The sequence below is a fragment of the Hordeum vulgare genome, chromosome 1H (genome assembly GCF_904849725.1).
Source record: "Hordeum vulgare subsp. vulgare chromosome 1H, MorexV3_pseudomolecules_assembly, whole genome shotgun sequence".
NCBI classification, from domain to species: Eukaryota; Viridiplantae; Streptophyta; class Magnoliopsida; order Poales; family Poaceae; genus Hordeum; species Hordeum vulgare.
Genome location: NC_058518.1, coordinates 211,792,294 through 211,811,638, shown reverse-complemented (window position 1 = coordinate 211,811,638; position 19,345 = coordinate 211,792,294). Strand labels below are relative to the sequence as shown.

The 19,345-nt window shown below is 44.5% G+C and overlaps 1 protein-coding gene across 1 annotated transcript; it reads right to left on the bottom strand.

Annotated features, from left to right (window-relative positions):
* Positions 1-4,131: 4,131 nt before the first annotated feature.
* LOC123428862 (ras-related protein Rab11D-like) lies at positions 4,132-18,089 on the bottom strand. The gene is made up of 2 exons (XM_045112980.1): positions 17,722-18,089; positions 4,132-4,871 (listed from the first exon to the last, which is right to left on the bottom strand). The coding sequence occupies exons 1-2, from the start codon at positions 17,931-17,933 to the stop codon at positions 4,433-4,435; spliced, it is 651 nt and encodes a 216-aa protein (XP_044968915.1). The 5' UTR covers positions 17,934-18,089; the 3' UTR covers positions 4,132-4,432.
* Between the last annotated feature and the right edge of the window lie 1,256 nt (positions 18,090-19,345).

Below are 19,345 nucleotides of genomic sequence, written 5' to 3'. Positions count from 1 at the left end.
ACAAAAAAAACAAAAAACAGTAACTCACCATGGGCACTGGGTTAATAGGTTAGTGCTCATAAGTAATATAAAATGGTGAATTATGACCCAAAAAGTATCCTAGGATGATAATATAACGAAATGGAAAAATCAAAAATTATAGATACGTTGGAGATGTATCAATGTGCTAGTAGCTTATGAGTGTTTCCATGCAATCAAGAAGAAGAGCCATGGATATGCTTAAAGCGTTTGATCGGGTGGAATGGGGCTTCTTAAGGAAAATGATGTTGAAGCTAGGATTTGACCCACTATGGGTGGATCTAATTATGGAGTATGTTTCCTCTGTCACATATAGGATCAGCTTCAATGAAACATAGACATGTGAGTTCATACCCATGATGGGGTTAAGGTAGGGGGTCCCTTGTCCCCATACTTTTCTTCTTTTGTTCGGAAGGGCTCTCAAGCATGCTTTCCCATGAGGAAAATATTGGCGGAATTGAAGGTATACGGGTACCATCAATCTCTCATCTTATTTTCGTTGATGAGTCTCTTATCTTAATGAGAGGGAATGAGCATAATGCAAACATTGTGAAGAGAATTTCGGATAATTATTGTACTAGCTCGGGGCAACGTGTGAGCACCGCTAAATCAAGTATATTTTTTAGTACCAATACCAGAGTGTTGATTAGGGAAGGTGTTTGTGGCATCTTGTACATCTTAACTGAAGCTCTATCAGATAAATACATGGGCCTTCCAACGATGGTTGGGGTGGACAGGAGTGATTGCTTCCAGCACTTGATAGATAGAGTATGTCTACGCCTAAAGGGTTGGAATGATAAAAATCCTATCAGTACAAGGGAAAGAAATTTTAGTGAAATTTGTTGCACAAGCTATTTCTTCATATGCAATGTCTATTTTTAAACTACCCAAGGGTGTGTGCAAATCAATTACAGATGAGATTTCTGGCTTCTGGTGGGGAGATAGAGAGGAAAAGAAGAAAATGCATTGGTTTACATGGTGGAAAATGTGTGTTCCGAAGAAGAAAGGTGGTATGGTATTTAGAGACCTACACAGCTTTAACCTTGCTATGTTAGCAAAACAGTGTTGGCGACTTCTCCAAAGACCTGATTCTCTGTGTGCACAAGTATTGAAAGCCAAGTATTACCACAATGGTGATATATTGAGTGTTGGTCAAAAGAAGGGTTCATCGTTTACATGGCAGAATATCATCGCGGGTATCCAAACTTTCAAGAGGGTGCATTTGCGTGTCGGTTCAGGATCACATATTAACATTTGGAATGTTCCATAGATTCCTGCTAGTGAGTCAAGGAAAATTATTACCCCAAGAGGAGGAACAATGATGTCCAAAGTGGGGGAATTAATCGACCCGCATGCGGGTCGGTGGGATGGTGAACTCATGTGTGACATCTTTCTACGTGTTGGTGTGTACAGAATGCAACAAATCCCCTTACACATTGAAGTACTAGAAGATTTGGTACCATGGAAATTTACTACGTTAAGTACTTTCTCAGTACGCTCGGCCTACCACGTTGAGTTCAATCACTAATTCGGAAAGCACTTTGCTCGTTCAGACTGTCCCAAGATGTCTCAAATCAACCCAACTTGGAAGGAATTATGGCAATTGAGAATCCGGGGAAGATAAAGCACTTCAGGTGGAAGGTACTTAAGGGCGTTTTACCTTGCTTTGAAGTCCTTGCGGGTAGACACATACTCCTGACTCCACAATGCATGTTGTGCAAAGTAGGCCTGGAGGATATCCAACACTGTATTTTCACATGCACAAGGGCTAACGAGGTATGGTCTACGCTCAATCTTAAAGAAACTATTAGGCATGCAGTAGGTGAGGACCGGTTTGGTTCAATTAACTTAGATATACTCCTACAACTTCGAACTATGGTACATGAAATACAGGCAACAGAGTTGATCCTTGTTGTCATGTGGCATATACTCGCAAAGGAGGCAAGCGGTGAAAGGAGAGCTCGCGCAACCTCGTGATAAGATGGTTGTGTCAATTCAGGTATTGGCAACGAACTTCATCCTGTGCAAATACTTTAAATCAGCTAGTTCAAAAATATGAAAGAAACCTAAAGTATCATGTAGATGCGTCATTTCATGCGTAGACCTTGGCAGGAGCTTGCGAAGTTGTGGCGAGAAATATTGGGGTAATCGTAGCGGCAACCTAGCCTTTGGTTCATGTAGCATCGAACGGTTTCGACAAAGATAAACGCTATTCGCTATGGACTTATCCTTGCTTGAGATATCGGGTGCTCCAATACAATCATTGAATCAGATAGTTTAAATGCATTGAAAGCAGTTTCGCACCTTGATGCCTACATGGGTCCAATGTGCTAATCGATGAATTTTTTAAATGTTAGCTTTGTTCATTGCGGAAGGGAAACCAATCTTGTTGGTGATTGTTTTAGCTAAGCACTGCTTTAGGCTTAGTTTATGTGAATTTTGGCACTCCAATGCCTCATTTTACTCTTCGACATATTGTGAATGACATGGCTATCATATGAGGAATACAGTTATTATTTTTTATGTTGGAAAAATCTATGCTGCAGACTACGCACGGCCGCGCTCCCGTGCGGCGGCTGCTGCTGCGTACGGCTTAGTATACAGTGTCATATTATTTCATTATAGCCATTGTACGGTACTACTCCGTATTTGCTACAGCAGGCTAACAGATGTTGCTACAGTAATCGGACAGCACACTACAGTGAACGTGTTTTGCGTCGAAGTTACCCTCGCTGCCGTGCTTTTTTCCTTCCACAAGTACACGTTGTTTTTTCTAAAGGGAGGCAACATGCATGCATGGTCTACTTTTTTTCTTCTCTAAAATGCATGCATGCTGAGTACTTCCTCCGTTCCTAAATATAAGTCTTTTAAGATATTTCACTAGTAGTCTACATACAGAGCAAAATGAGTGAATCTACACTCTAAAATATGTCTATATACATCCGCATGTAGTCCATTAATGAAATCTCTTTAAAGACTTATATTTAGGAACGGAGGAAGTACTATACACAAGCTTGTAGCATGCATGCATGCATGGTCTACCTTTTTATATGATAAAGCATATAACATGCATGTTTAGTTTACTTTTCTTCACTACATAGAATACTCGTGGTAACAGGTGGTGGGGGTGCATGAACGTTATAAAATAACTGGCCATTAGTTATAATTTAACTGGCAAGCGTTGCAAAATAATACGACAACTATAGTGTTTATAAAACTGACAAGTTTATATGAAATTTGAGTAGAATTGAACTAACCGGCACAACAAAACACTACCACAACTACGTTTCAGAACAATCAAATGTCCTTTTATTTAGACACAACATAACAATCGAGGATAGAATTCAACAGATAAATACAGCAAACACCGTGACAACTTTTTTTTTACAATGACTGACAAGTTGTATGAGACAATATGATAACGAGGTAGGATTAAAATGACAAGCACAAAAAATATATGTGGCAACTGTGATTTTATAAGCATCTACAAGCTTTATGAGACCACATGACAACTTAGTAGAATAAAAATGACAAGCACATCAAAACATTTTGGGGACTGCATTTATAAGCATCGACAAGCTTTGCACGAAACGACATCAAAAAATATGGCAATTAAATTATTTTTATTGGGCAAGTAAGTGGTTAATAATATAGCAAGTGAATGGAACAATGTGGCAATTACGGAAGGAAAAAAAAGTTTGTCGATACATGTCGACATGGGATCTAGTTTCAAAGATCTTGTCACGACAAAGCCAGCGGTGAAAACAGATCATCGATTGAATTAACGGTTTTAAAGATTAAACTTTTTGAATTTCAAGCATTCAAGAGAATCTCTACGTATATTTTAGGTGCATGTGCATGCGAGCCGCCGCATGAGAGCACCATCATACGGCATGTGCATGCGAGCCGCCGCATGAGAGCACCATCATACGGCACCGCTGCATAGTTGAATCCTTTTATGTTATAAAATACTATGGGTCAGAGAGTTGCTCCTTGCAATAGTATTATTTTGGTGCCCAAAACCTATATGATGGGGCAATCAAAGGGATGTGCTCCCGATTGGTTTAAGCAGCAACTGTATCCCGTTGCAACGCACCAGCATGTGCTAGTATATACAGTATATAATACTCGGTATATGTATAACATTACATAAAGGCTTTGCGGTGTCCTGAGTCATCATACACGTCAATTGATAATCAATCACACAGCTCGGACCTATGAAAATGGAGTTCATCTGCTCACTCCCTAACTTCGTAGTCGGTGGAGATGAGTGCAAAATCTTGCTCTGCCACCGACCCCATCCGTCTCACTAAATGAACCAATACTTGAAACCTAAGACTCAGTGGGGATCTATAGCCAGACACCGTGAATATTCTCAAAACACACACAAATCCAACAAATTTTGTAGCAGAAATTACATAGAACCGCAGCACTTGCTCTTCGGGATCTCCTGTGCTGGGCCTGGGACAAGAACCTTCTTGCCGGCCAGCGGCGGCGCAGCACCATTGGCCTTTGGGTCGGTCACTATGTTCTTCTTGCTGTGGATCTTGAAGATCTCTGACAAGACAGTCTGGAAGGCGCTTTCAACATTGGTGGCCTGCAGCGCGGACGTCTCCAGGAAGAAGAGGTTCTCCTTCTCGGCAAACTCTTTGGCATCTTCAGTGCTTACAGCCCGCTCATCTTCAAGGTCGCTCTTATTGCCAACCAGCATGATGATAATGTTTTTGTCTGCATGACCTCGGAGTTCCTCCAGCCAGCGAGGTATGTGGTCAAAGCTCTGGCGCTTGGTGATATCATAGACTAGCAGAGCTCCCAAAGCGCCTCTGTAATATGCGCTCGTGACAGCTCGGTACCTGCAGTAATTGAGACAAGCAGCAGGTGAAGTTGGTAACGGGACGTACAACAACGTTGAGCAAACATATCGAATATTAGGACACTGAACCTTCATGCTTTAACTAGAGAAAACCACAAATATTTTTTCCAACTCAACCAGCTAGGAATTTTGCCTTTTCCTACCCACAGTTCACAACCGCATGTGTAGTACAGTTCTCTAAAATATAGCATCCAACTCTAGAGCTTGTAGGATGCAGTTTAAACGAGATGGAAAAGGTAAAAGCAGCCAGAAACAACAAAGCTCTGGTGGCAAAAAAATAATCCCTCCGTCCCATAATGTAAGACAGTTTTTTACGCTAGTGTAGTGTCAAAATGGGTCTTTACATTATGGGAGGCTAGGAATTTTGCCTTTTCCTACCCACAGTTCACAACTGCATGTGTAGTACAGTTCTCTAAAATATAGCATCCAACTCTACAGCTTGTAGGATGCAGTTTAAACGAGATGGAAAAGGTAAAAGCAGCCAGAAACAACAAAGCTCCGGTGGCAAAAAAATACTCCCTCCGTCCCATAATGTAAGACAGTTTTTTACGCTAGTGTAGTGTCAAAAAGGGTCTTTACATTATGGGAGAGTAGATACGTAAGCATCATATGACCTAGTTTTAGAGAACAAGTTACAGGAGAAAAAGCCAGTGAAAGCATTTGAACAAAACATTGCAAGTAGTTGTCCATTCTCCTAGCCTACAACAGGAGAGCATCTGAGAACATCCAAAGAAACCGTTACAAGTAGTTGCCCACTTTTGGAACTTTGAACTATATATATTTAAGGGTAACTATGCTTGTGCACAGTTCAAGAGAGTAGTTGCAGATAAAAAGTGGGGAACCAACAATGGCCCACGGGCTTGCGCGGCTAGACAATTTAATATGTATTTTTATATTTTTTCTTTAGAAAATGCCATGCAATCAACTATCATTCAAAATATATTTGAAATGAATGTCTCAATGGAAACATGATCACACCTCAATGGTAATATTTCCATTACGTGCACTGGCTTGTTATGATAAACGTGACCAACATAAGACCAAGTGCATCGTGTTGATCTTCTTATTAATAACTTTTTGATGAAATTTTCACCAACTACTCTCCCACTTGAACCTAGTGATTTTCTGCGTTCACCCGCCTCATTGGATTTGTCAAACTTGGATTTGTTATGATGATTTTCGATTGTTACAGCGTCAAGCATCTATATGCTTCCTCCCTAGTCTTAGACTAACTGTCTATGTCAAATAACCATCTATTATCAAAATATTTGACAGTAAATCATCTCTCACTTACTTTCATCACTGATTGTTCTTTCTCATATTGTCTATGTTGTTTTGCATTTACCATTTTTAGCACAATTGAAATGTCACATTGCATACTTACCATGATTTATTGCTTAAAGTTATCTGCTTGTTTTCCAAGTCCCTCTCATCGTAGTTTTTTTCTGATCATGCCCCTGTTTTTGCCTTTTTCTCCTACCCATGCATTAGAGGTTATTATCAGTCAGCCTCGTCATCTCATTTCAACACCTTCTGGACTTAAATTTAGGCTGATGTTTATTATATTGCTAGACCTGTCCTACTATTATCTTCCAAAAATACAATTAGAAGTGCATATTCACTGGAAAAAATAATGCATATATCTCACTCACTTAAAGCCACCACTGCGTCCACCTCAGCAATAAAGATAAATATATGATTTGCTATTTGGCAATCTCTACTTGCTCCTCCCACGTAATTAGATGGCGTCCTACATATTGGCATGGTTTACAATATGCATCTTTTACCATTGGTTTTTGTAGCCACATACTACCAAGTAATTATAAAAATATATTATTAATGATGAATGGTACTATAAAATTTTACTTCGCGAATACTTTTCTGTATCTGTTAGTAGTCCAACTTAAAACAAATTGACCATGCACATTCGTAAAAGCCATATTGTCGTGGTTTTCTCATGGCAGATGCCATGGGATGGCTAATCGAGAGGTGAGAGCAAGGCTACGGTGGAGATCCGGGACGGGTTTGGGCGACAACACACGGTGATTTACCTAGGTTCGGGGTCCTTGCGTGGAGGTAACACCCCTACTCCTGCATGTCTGATGCATACAATGTTCAAAAAAGCGTTTTTAAGCGGCGCTTAATCGCGCTTAAGCGCTGAGCGTCGGCTAAACGCTTCGCTTCTGCCCTTAGCGTAGATTTTAGCGTTAAGCGGAAAAAAGCGGAATTTAGCGGCCCCTTAAGCGCTGAGCGCCGGCTAAGCGATCGTTGAGCGCGCTTACGCGTTCAAAAAGCAAGGATGGGCCACAGGCTGAAGGGGTAAGTGTTTACTTGCCCGGCCCAATACTGGCTTGTTAGGCTAGGGTTTACTCAGTTTCAGATTCAGAGGAGGGGGACATAGTACGAGGATGATGAAGATGAAGTGGTGACTGGGCGCACTTATGCGGATGATGATCCATGAAGTTTGGGGCTGCTGTTTGGCTGTTGCTGCTGCCACTGCTTGGCTGCTGCTGCTGCTTGGCTGCTGCTGCTGCTCCTGCTTGGCTGCAGCTGCCATTTATCTTATATATGCTCATTCTAAGACAATATTGTGCATTTATGCTTCTGTGTGAACCACTGAACCTCAGCCTTCTATGCTATTTCAGATTTTTAGTTACCGATGTGCTATATTTCCTATTTTCTTATGCATATTATCCAAAGACAGCCAAATTCTGGTCAATTTTAAAAAAAAAGCTTAATCCCGGTTAAGCTGCGCTTAAGCGGTCATTGCTCTAAGTTGTGGCCTTCCGCTCCGCTTTTTTGAACATTGGATGCATATATGAGATGTATATGATGGTACATGGTTGCTCCTAGAGCTGTCTGGAGGGGGGAGAAGGAGGTTGTGAGCTCTCCTCTTCTCCTGGAATGTGGGTGTGGGTGTGTGAGAATGAGAGGGAGTGAAGGAGCTGCCATGGGAGGGCTCCCTGGGCCACCTTATAAAGGGATGCCCAGGGACAAGGGGTGGCCCACATGGCCTAACTACACTATTGAAGGTGACACGTGACATGTGCATAGTGGGGCACTATTTGCCAATAGTGCTGGACTGTTGGAGAGCAATGACCCTGAAGTGGCGTGGCTACAATGCCTTCTTGTCATGTCCGACGGGACGCTGCGGTTGACTTCGCCTAGCAGGCCAGCTGGGCGAGCCGGACGGGGAGCCAGCTGGGCGAGCCGGCCGGGGAGCAACCTCGAAGAGCTGGCCGGGGAGCCACCTGGGGGTACCAGACGGAGAGCCAACTAGGGGAGCCGGACGGAGAGCCAGCTGGAGGAACCGGACCAGGGAGCCAACCGGACCGAGGAGCCAGCCGGAGCAGCCGAACCGAGGGGCGTTGGACGCCCCGATGTTTCAATATGCTGTCTTGTCTCCTTGAGCCTACTCGTGGGCCATATCCCCGTCACATATGTTATGATCCAACCGACGTCGCGGCCTTTCTCCATGGCCGTCGTTGTCTTCTCTCCCTTGCAGCCGCTGGCCCTCCACCCGTTCCTCTGCAAGTCAACGCGCCGGCCTGCTCCTTCCATCGTCCCACGCGCCCGTTGTGTGCGTTTTCCCCTGGATCGATCAAATCGGGCCTGCGCGTGTCTTCTTTTCGGGATCTAACAAATTGGGCCACCTGTTGTGTGTCTTCTTTTCGGGATCGAACAGACCAGGCCACACCTCCCGGGATCGAGCACTTGCTGCCTACCTGTTGTCGATCTTTGTTGCCCGTCGACGCGGCCTGATCGAGCTGCCAGTCGATTCTACTCTCCAGATCGGGCAGCGGCTGTCTCTCGATCGGATCTCCCAACTGCTCTCCCAAATCGGCTCCCTCCACACCCAAGACCTCCCGTTGTAGGTGTGGCTGCACGCGTCTCCTTGTTCCTCACTTCCATTGAAGGCAGCAGTTGTACGTCCCGTCGTACTTCCGTCCCGTCGTACTTCCGTCCAGATCGGTTGAGCTGTAGAAGGACAACACCTCCCATCTTCGGGTCGAACCATCCACTATCCACCCAAGCACTCCCGTCCAAGCCGCCAGCTCGGGAGCCTGCTTGTTCTACCGTTGCTGTAAAAAATGTCATGTTGTCTGCTGCCCGTTCTTCGGTGATTTTCGACGGTGTTTTCGGTGTACCCTACACTGACCCCGTCTCGCACATGTGCCTTCCCTCGATGCTTGGTTCTCGTCCATCTGTGTTGTTGTCTCCCGCGGCAACTTTCGCTGATGGCGATGGTCGTTCTACACCAGTTCCTACAGATGGTCGTGGTGATTCCTTTTCTGTGACTACTGTCCCTAGCTTCACACATGGTGATTGTCGCTCTACACCGACTCCTCTCGCGACTTTCACCAATAGTGTTGGTGCATATGGCTCCATGGACTATGCCTCGTGCACGCAGCTACCCTTAGCGCTTGGTGCTTGTCTGCATACAACCTCCTCTCCTCCACCGGTCTTTGTGGATGCTACTGGACATACTACATCGCCACATCTAGCGGCTTCCCTCGATGGTGGTTGTTGCTCCTCTCTCGGTGTTGATACGTCGACTACTTCGGCCGTGTACTTTACGAAGCAGGAGATTGTGCGTCTTCGTGACCTGTTGCTTGCCCCTGACTCTCTATGGTCGGGTACATCTATGTCGACCTCTTCCGGTGCGCCCCTGACTGAGCAGGAGATTGTGCGACTTCGATGCCTGCTAGCTCCATCTTCTGGCTCTCCATCGACAGGTTCTGTTGATTCTGGTACTGACTCTTCTGCCATTGTGAGACAACCATCCACACAAGTAGGTACATCTCCATGGATTCTTGATACTGGAGCATCTTTTCATATGACTCATGATTCATCCACTTTATCCTCTGTTCGACCTATCGATTCTCCTGTTCATGTTCTTACTGCTGATGGTACCTCCTTCCCGGTTACTGGTTGACGTCCACACAAGTAGGTACATCTCCATGGATTCTTGATACTGGAGCATCTTTTCATATGACTCATGATTCATCCACTTTATCCTCTGTTCGACCTATCGATTCTCCTGTTCATGTTCTTACTGCTGATGGTACCTCCTTCCCGGTTACTGGTTGACGTCCACACAAGTAGGTACATCTCCATGGATTCTTGATACTGGAGCATCTTTTCATATGACTCATGATTCATCCACTTTATCCTCTGTTCGACCTATCGATTCTCCTGTTCATGTTCTTACTGTTGATGGTACCTCCTTCCCGGTTACTGGTCGACGCATTCTAAGCACTTCGTCTTTTCATGTTCTTGATGTTGCTCATGTTCCTCGACTTACCATGCAACTCATGTCCGGTGGTCAGAGTGTTGATTCTGGTTGTCGGGTCGTTCTCGACTTTGACTCATGTTCCATTCTTGATCGACACACCGGTGCTCTTCTAGGTGCTGGCCCTCGGTGTCGTGACTTTCAAGGTCTGTAGGAGCTTGACTGGATTCACCTTCCTTCCGCTGCCACGAGCGCCGGTCTCTCTGCCTTTGTTGCCTTGTCTACCAGCTCTTTTCAGCAGTGGCATCATCGCCTTGGTCACTTATGCGGCTCTCGTCTCTCATCCTTAGTTCAACGTGGTGTTCTTGGATCCGTCTCTGGCGGTGTGTCTTTAGACTATCAGGGATGACGGCTTGCTAAACATGTCCAGTTACTGTATCCTCATAGTGAGACTATGTCTCAACGTCCTTTCGACCTTGTTCACTCTGATGTTTGGGGTCCAGCTCCCTTTGCCTCGAAGGGAGGTCATCGCTACTATATTATCTTTATAGATGATTTCTCTCGACACACGTGGATATATTTTAAGTCTTCTCGTAGTGAGGTCTTATCTATCTATAAGCATTTTGCTGTCATGGTTCACACTCAACTCTCTACGCCTATTCGTGTGTTCTGTGTTGACTCTGCTGGAGAGTATATCTCCAAGATGTTGTGTGGAGTTCTTGTTGAGCAGGGTACTCTTGCTCAGTTCTCTTGTCCTGGTGCTCATGCTCAGAATGGCAAGCATCGTCACCTTCTTGAGATGGCTCGTGCGATGATGATCGTCGCGTCTCTTCCGCCTTACTTTCTGGTTGATGTTGTCTCCACTTCCGCCTATCTCATCAACCTTCAACCATCCACTGCTCTGCAGGGTGGCGTACCTTTCGAACGTCTCTTTCATCGTTCTTCCGATTACTCGACGCTTCGTCTGTTTGGTTGTGTTTGCTATGTTCTTCTTGCCCCTCGTGAACGCATCAAACTATTCGCTCAGTCAGTTGAGTGTGTCTTCTTAGGTTATAGCGATGAGCATAAGGGCTATAGCTGTTGGGATCCTGTCGGTCGTCGGATGCGTATTTCTCGAGATGTGACTTTTGATGAGTCTCGTCCCTTCCACCCGCATCCATCTTCCTCGACCTTTTTAGTAGAGGATATATCTTTCCTCAATTTTCCTAACACACCTATCACTTCTATTGAGCCCTTGCTTGTCCGTCCTACTGTCCCTACTTCTCCGACTGTTGCAGATCCGACACGACCACCTCCCATGGTTTCCTCACCTCGCTTATCACCAGATTCTGCACCTTCATCCCCGGTGTCTTCTCCATCACCTTCGCCTATGTCAGTGAATCCTCGTATTCTTCCATCTTTTCCGCAGTATTGTACTCGTCGTCCAAGTAACGTGAATGCGTCTACGGAAGTACCATCTTCCTTGTCTCGGCCTACTTATGGCTTGCCTCCTCATCCGCTTCCGCATGTTCATCGCATTGGTTTTCCAACCGCTAGCGCTGCTGTTCTTGAGCTGGCTTCTTATCGCGACGGTGTTGTTCATCCTAAATGACATTTCGCGATGGTCGAGGAGCTTGCTGCTCTTGAGCGCACCGATACGTGGGATCTTGTTTCTCTTCCTCCCTGTTTCTGCTCCATCACTTGTAAGTGGGTCTATAAGGTTAAGACTCGCTCTGATGGTTCTCTTGAGCTTTACAAAGCTCGTCTTATGGCTCGTGGCTTTCAGCAGGAGCATGGTCGTGATTACGATGAGAGTTTTGCTCTGGTGGCCCATATGACCACTATTCATACACTTCTTGTCGTGGCCTCTGTTCGTCCTTGGTCTGTGTCTCAGCTTGATGTTAAGAATGCCTTTCTTAATGGTGAGCTACGTGAGGAGGTTTACATTCAGCCCCCACCAAGGTATTATGTTCCTGATGGCATGGTATGTCGTCTTCGTCACTCTATATGGCCTTAAGCAAGCCCCTCGCGCCTGGTTTGAGCGTTTTGCCTCTGTGGTGACTGTCGCTGCTTTTACAGCAAGTGCTCATGATCCAACGTTGTTTGTCCACCTTTCGTCTCGTGGTCGAACTCTTCTTCTATACGTTGATGGCATGATTAGCACCGGCGACGACCCCGAGTATATTACCTTTGTAAAGGCTCGTCTTAGTGAGCAGTTTCTTATGTTTGATCTTGGCCCTCTTCGCTATTTTCTTCGGATCAAGGTCTCTTCTACCTCTGATGGCTTTTCTATTTCCCATAAAAAGTATATCCAATATCTTCTTGCTCGTTTTGCTCTTACTAATGAGCACACTGTTGAGACTCCCATGAAGCTCAATGTTCACCTCCGTGATACTAATGGTGCCCCCTTGCCTGATCCGGCGCGTTATCGTCATTTTGTTGGGAGTCTTATCTATCTACCTGTCACTCGTCCGGATATCTCCTATCCAGTCCATACTTTGAGTCAGTTTGTCTCTGCTCCCACTTCGGTTCACTATAGTCACCTCCTTCATGTTATTCGATTTCTTCGGGACACGATCTCTCACCGCATGTTCTTTCCTCGCTCCGGTTCCTTACAGCTTCAGGCCTATTCGGATGCTAAGTGGGCTAGTGATCCCTCATATTGACGTTCACTCTCTGCTTACTAGGTTTTTCTTGGTGGTTTTCTCATTGCCTGGAAGACGAAGAAGCAAGCAGACTACTCTTAAACCATAAGGATTAGAGAGAGTGTTCTACGTGAAAAAGATACGTCTCATCGATAGCTCACTGCAACTCGTAGGCAGCGGCACCATTTTCAAAATTTATTTAAAACCATAAGGAATCTCAACAAATGACCAACATATAAAAATTGCGCATATTCCACAGCTTTTCAAGCCCGTATCATACGCCTCGTTTCGAGGAACGGTTTAAAAACTGCAGCAAACACAGTCGAAAAAAGGAAAAAATTCAAAAAAACAGAATTCCGTTTTTTAGTAAATTTGAAATTACTCAAACCATAAGGAATTAGAGAGAGTAATCTACATGAAAAAGATGCGGCTCGACGATATCTTTCCAAGGCCACATCGTTTGCTTCATTCGGACAAGCGGTTTAGAAAAAAAAAAGTGAAAATGCGGTCGCGGCAGCCCGTCATGCGCCCACCATTTTCCAAACTTCTCTCAAACCGCTAGAAATCGCGAAAAATGTTCAACATGACGGAGTTGGGGATTTTCCGTAGCAATCCAAGGGTATATTATATGCCTCATTCCGACAAACGGTTTAAAAACTGGAGCCAAAACGGTGTCGAAAAAGGGCGTGCAGTTTTTTCTGGTGACGTTGCAGTTTTCGTTTGATAGGGATGCAGTGCACTAATGTTGAGCGTGCAGTTGGGAAGTGTGTGCGGGATAACTATTCTGCTAATATTAGCAGAATAGACAGGCTGTATATATATATATATATATATATATATATATATATATATAGGGATTGACTATTCGTCACCCTGGTTGAAGAATAACCATTCTTCACCCCCCCCCTCTCTTTTCACATCAATGCATCATAATTTTATGTTTCAATTTTTTTTCTTATTTCATACGTAAAAAGAGACCGCAAGAAAATATAGTCACCATAAAAAATATTTTATGTCACGTAAAATTACAAACTTAAAAACATAGTGTAAAATATACATGAAATGCGAGTTTTTTGGTCTTATGACCAATATTTTTAATTTTTTACATCAAATTTTACGTAATGAATCAATATTAATGTAACTATTGTTATTCCAAATGTAATTTATTTATGAAATGGTTGTAAGATTACCTAGGTGAAGAATAACTTATTTTACACATATATATATATGCCTCTTGGGCCTTGTAGTAGAGATAAGTTGCTTTCATAACAGTCATATGTTTATGGACCCATAAGTACCCTAAACCTACATAGATCTTGATTAATTGCTGATTTAAGTCATGATGTCATTACATCTAGTACATGCTGGATTGGATTGATTCTATAGGTGGCTCGATGCTGGTTTTGTTTGTTTATTATTATTATTATTATTATAGAGGACTTTGCAAAAAAAATCTAGTGTAGATATGTGTATATAATTTTATTTTAAAACTCAACATTATAATTAAGACCCAGTATAACAATCGACATAGCGGATAATTTGGTTATGAGGGACAGGTGTGGTGGCTTGTTAGCCCCTTGTTTTAATAATAATATAATAATAGATCAATTGGAACTTAAAGGTCATATCAGGAATGTAAGTAAAAAACAAAACTGAAGGAACTAAGGCCTCCTTTGGTTTGGAGGAATTTCACAGGAATTCTATAGGATTGATTCTTGTAGGAACTTTTCTTTTAGAGCCCTTTGGTTCATAGGAGGATTCCTATTCCTACATAGGATTGGTTCATATCCTCCACATTTCAAAGAAAAATAAACATGAGACTAGACTCAATGAAAAAATTGCTATGATGTGAGAACCAAGTGACATCTCTTTTCCAAACCCTACTCATAGGATTTGAGATACATGCCATCTCATTTTCTACAAATTTCCTATTCCTATGATTATCCTATGAACCAAAGAAGGCCTAAATGAATTCTCTAGCTTGATGGAAAAAGGAAAACATCATGTCTATAAACACGAGACAAATCCCAGAAATTCTCAACTAAATATTTGTACCCCAAGTCTCCTGATTCGGATTCACAGAAGAGATCTAAGTGACGTCGCATGTTTTCGATTTTCGAGAAAAAAACATGTCTTAGTTTTGGCTCCACTAAAATATTCAAGAAGTATATTGATTATTAAAGAAAAGGACAGACCCAATGCATAGAAGAGGGATTATAGGAACCTAGTCTTACCCCTGCTACAGTGCAATGCAGAGAGGCTGGTTCGAACCCACGACCTCTTGGCACAAGTGGGAAGTACTTTACCACTGCGCCAGGCCTGCCCTCATATTGATTATTAAAGAAATAAGACATAAATTATTATATTTAATGCAATAGTTGGTACTTTTTCCACAAGTAACAATGTAACACTGATACTTTAGTTAATTTCAGTAGCATGTCAGTCCAAGAATTGTGAACTGGTTGCACACTGTCAGAAATAACTAGCTCAAAAATAGCCATATCAATGTTTTGGCTCATTCAAAGAATATATAAGATTTTTCTTTTAGAAGTACAAGCACTTCGGCCAACCCTTTTTCCATGAGATCATAGTAGAGAATGAGCATGACAGTGGTGACTTACTAACCTTATATGTACAGTTAAAGAATCTACTCAAATAAGTAACGAGAGACGAGTCACCAAGTTAATGACTGTAAGGTAATCAAACGATCACATGTACACATGTTTGATTTGCAAATCAACTATCCCGTCTAATCAAGAATATTAACTGGATAAGGACGGGTAGATTCGTGAAAATTCATTAGAACTTGTTTCTCAAACACGATCTAATGCTTTGAATAGACAAATGTCATTCGACATCACTGAATAAGATATAATGAGGATTTACATGTCATCAGAATGTATGAGACTCTTTTCCATCAACAAACTTCAAAAAAGAGGGTGTGCCAAAAACTCTAGTAACTCATGTGCAATAGTACAATGCATTTGCACCTCGAAAGTAAAATTATCATTGTATAAACAAACTTAATTTAAAGGCAGGCATAACAGGGGAGTATTATCTTCAACTAGAAGAACTGATGTAGCTGATAAGGAAAAGTATCATACATTTTCAATGTTAACCAATCCTACTCACTATTCCAAATACCGGCCGAGTAAATGGTACTCGGGCCGAGTAATCGTTGCTCGGACGGTTGCCGATTCGAATAGGTGTTATTCATCCAATTAACTGGGTCACGCGAATAATCAGTCTGGCAAGCCAAACAATCCGCTGTTAGACGGAGTAACCAGGGTCTGATGATTAACTAAGCTGCTGTTTTGGCCTATATGTCCAAAAATTCTAGCCCATGCAGTGCATATCACAGCTGCCTTGTGCCTAGGGTTGGGAAATTTGGGCTCCCACTTCTCATGCTCTCCTCTCCCGCTCGATTCAAGCAGCCGCCGGTCAATTCCTTGCTGCCGGCCACCCCCTCCTCCCCCAACCAGCGCACATACCTACCACATGCCACTTCCTCCTCTCCCCAACCAGCACACGAGCTCCAGCTGCTCGAGCTCGAAGCCCCTCCCCAAGCAGCTGTCGGCGCCGTCTGACTGCAGCATCTCTGGTGCCTCCCCAAGCCGACGTGTGACGCCTCCCCTCCACTCGGCGCTGATGTCTACACTACGGTGCTGTGGCTGCCTCCTGAAGCAATTTAAGGTCGTCTGCTCCTCCTCTGTCCATGGCATCCACAAGCAGCAAGGTGTGTTGCTGCTCCTCCTACCAATTGCTCCCTACACAGTTTAATGTTGCTATTCCTCCCTCCACAGCAAGACATGTGCTGCTGCTGTTGTAGATTGACATTTGTACGCTGCTGATGATGTGGATTTGATTATTTGTAGCGTTGTATGCTACTGCTGCTGCCACTGTTGTATGCTGCTGCTGTAGTTGATTATTTGTTTCTAATTAGAGCACAAACTGATGGTTATGTTTTCAAATTGCAGATTTGTCGCCATCGAGTCAAAGATTCTACATCAGTGGAGTTGCAACAAGATCATGCAACAGTCTGCTCCTTATCAATGCTTCATATATTGCTTGCTTTTAATGCACTGCATTGCTGGGATCTTGGGAGTATGGGATATTGTCTATTTCTCTGTTTATGTATCTGTTCTCAGTGCAGATTTGATAGATAACCTACCGATAAATGGGTTACAATAAATTCAGTTAATAGAGTGATTTGCCGGTTTATCCCTACTCAGCACACGACCGATATGGTACCAGTTACCGATATCCTGAACAATGATCCTATTATTCCAACTTGTCTAATGCCAACTATATCCATCACCCATTCAACCAAAAGAGTGTACCCCACAAGTCATAAGTAACAGACCACTTAAATGCATGGAATATCCAATAAAAAAATCTTGAGTACTACCCATACCTTGCTAAATTTGACACCATTTACAGAAGCTGTTTTATTTAGCACTCCCTCTGTCTCAAAATGTAGTAGTAAACTTTCCACCCGTGGTTACAAAATCTTCTCTCCATCAATCCAACTAACAAAACACACTTAGTCTTAGCCGCCAGACTTCAAGCTCAAGAATCGCATGGCGGATCTATGGTCTGTATCTCATTACGCCGCCCATTTGGCAGAGTGCAAGACAAATGATCCACTTCAACCACGGTGGAGTAGAGATCTGCCATCTTACCAACCGTATGAAGGTACGCTGTACATCTATAGTGACCAAGACATTCTACAGGGCATAAACGCACAAACAAGGCAGCGATATAAACGTAACAAAAATGAAATATAAGAAAATTACGGACTTGTCTGAACCATAAAACGAGAGCGAACTGTGTTAGCGCACTACTCGGCACCACGCAAGCTTCACAGCAAAACACTGAGTAATCTTCGGGGAAATTGCCATGTCATGGGAGGAAGCAGATCTAAGCGAAAAGATAGGATGAAATCGAAGTGCAGGAGAGCAGTAGGTTCTTGCCTCTCCTGGCCGGCGGTGTCCCAGATCTGAGCCTTGACGGACTTGTGGTCGATGACGAGCGTGCGCGTCTGGAACTCGACACCGATGGTGGCCTTGGAGTCGAGGCTGAACTCGTTACGAGCGAACCGCGCCAGGATCTGCGACTTGCCGACGGCCGAGTCCCCGATCAGCACCACTTTAAACACGTAGTCCACCTTCTCCACGCTCGACATCGTCTTCGCTCGTGCAGAACGGCGGCGTTGGCGGCGGCCGGAGGAGTGACCGAGCGAGGCGTGTGGGTCGTGGAGGAGTGCGCGTGGGCGGAGCGTGTCGGAGTTCGGGGTTTTGATTTTCAGTCGAAGCGAGGGAGAGGCAAGCGAGACCGGGGGGAAAGCGGGTGCCCGGGGGCCGGGTGTGTGTTAGGTTATGTACAGGGTTTTTTTAATGGGACTCCTACGCATCTACCGTGGATATTTATTAAATATCCATCACCTCGACGGTCGTTCGATCTCGCGCGTGTATCCGAAATATCCACCACCTCGACAGCCGTTCGATCTCGCGCGTGTATCCGTCCGATCCGCTGCGTCTGATCCGCTCTGGACACAATTCCTGAAACGATGCTCGAGTTGCAGAAACTTTCGCTTTGTTGCAAAAAATAAACTTTGGATCCGTTAATTCCTGAAACAACGGTTGAGTTTCAGAAACAATTTGCTTGTTGCAGAAATTTTTTTCCTTCGTCTTTCTATAACATAGGTATTTTTACGAAAGAATTTTTTGCAACAAATGTCGTGTTGCAGGAAACTTTTTGCAACAAAGGTCGAGTTGCAGAAAGCGGCGGGGGGGGCAGGTCGAACTCCCCGCCGGCGAGCGTGGTGGCGACGAGCTCCTTGAGCTGGGCGAGCGCCTTCTGCTCGGGGTCGGCGAGGTCGGCGACAAGGTTGCTCTCCTCCTTGAAGGACGCGGTGGTGCCCTCGATGACCGCCCCGGCCTCCGCCTCCGCCTTCTCCATCTTCTTCTCCTCCTCGTCCTCCGCTGCCGCCTCGTCAGCCTTCTCGTCCACCACCTCCACGGCCTTCTCCTCCACCACCTTGCTCCCAAGGCCGAGGGAGCCGGGGCTGGCCATGGTTGTTGCGACGGGAGCTCGCTGGCGTCCGTGCCCCACACCTCCTCGTTCGCCGCGCGAGGTGGGGATCCGGCGATCCGGCGAGGTGGGGATCTGGTGAGGGGCGGGCCGGCGGTGGAGGGCGGCGGGGCAGCGCACAGGCCGACGGTGGAGGGCGGTGGGGCAGCGCACAGGCCGACGGTGGAGGGCGGCGGAGCAGGGACGGCGGTAGGCCGGTGACGGCGTGCGTGCGGAGCCGCGGTAGGCTGACAACGGACTAGGCAGTTTCTAAAACAACTGCCCAGTTTCAGAAAAACGTTAGGCGCGGGATGGAAAAAAATCAACGGATGAGGAGACGACGGATGGATCGCACAGATCCACCGGTGGAAGGTAAGACTTTCCTTTTTTTAATGAAAAAACTACTTTATTAATTAAAGGTAGATATATCGTGAGTTAACTGTTTCTAGGTATTCTTAGTCCGTCGTGACGTTTTGTAAAATCCCCCTCATTTTTTTAATTAATAAACTCACGGTACTTATATTA

Bases quoted from the DNA above. Each gene is read 5' to 3' on its own strand.
- LOC123428862 (XM_045112980.1), bottom strand. From the start codon at position 17,933: ATGTCGAGCGTGGAGAAGGTGGACTACGTGTTTAAAGTGGTGCTGATC. The intron at 4,872-17,721 runs GCAAGAACCTAC...CAATTACTGCAG, and splicing joins GACACCGCCGGCCAGGAGAG to GTACCGAGCTGTCACGAGCG.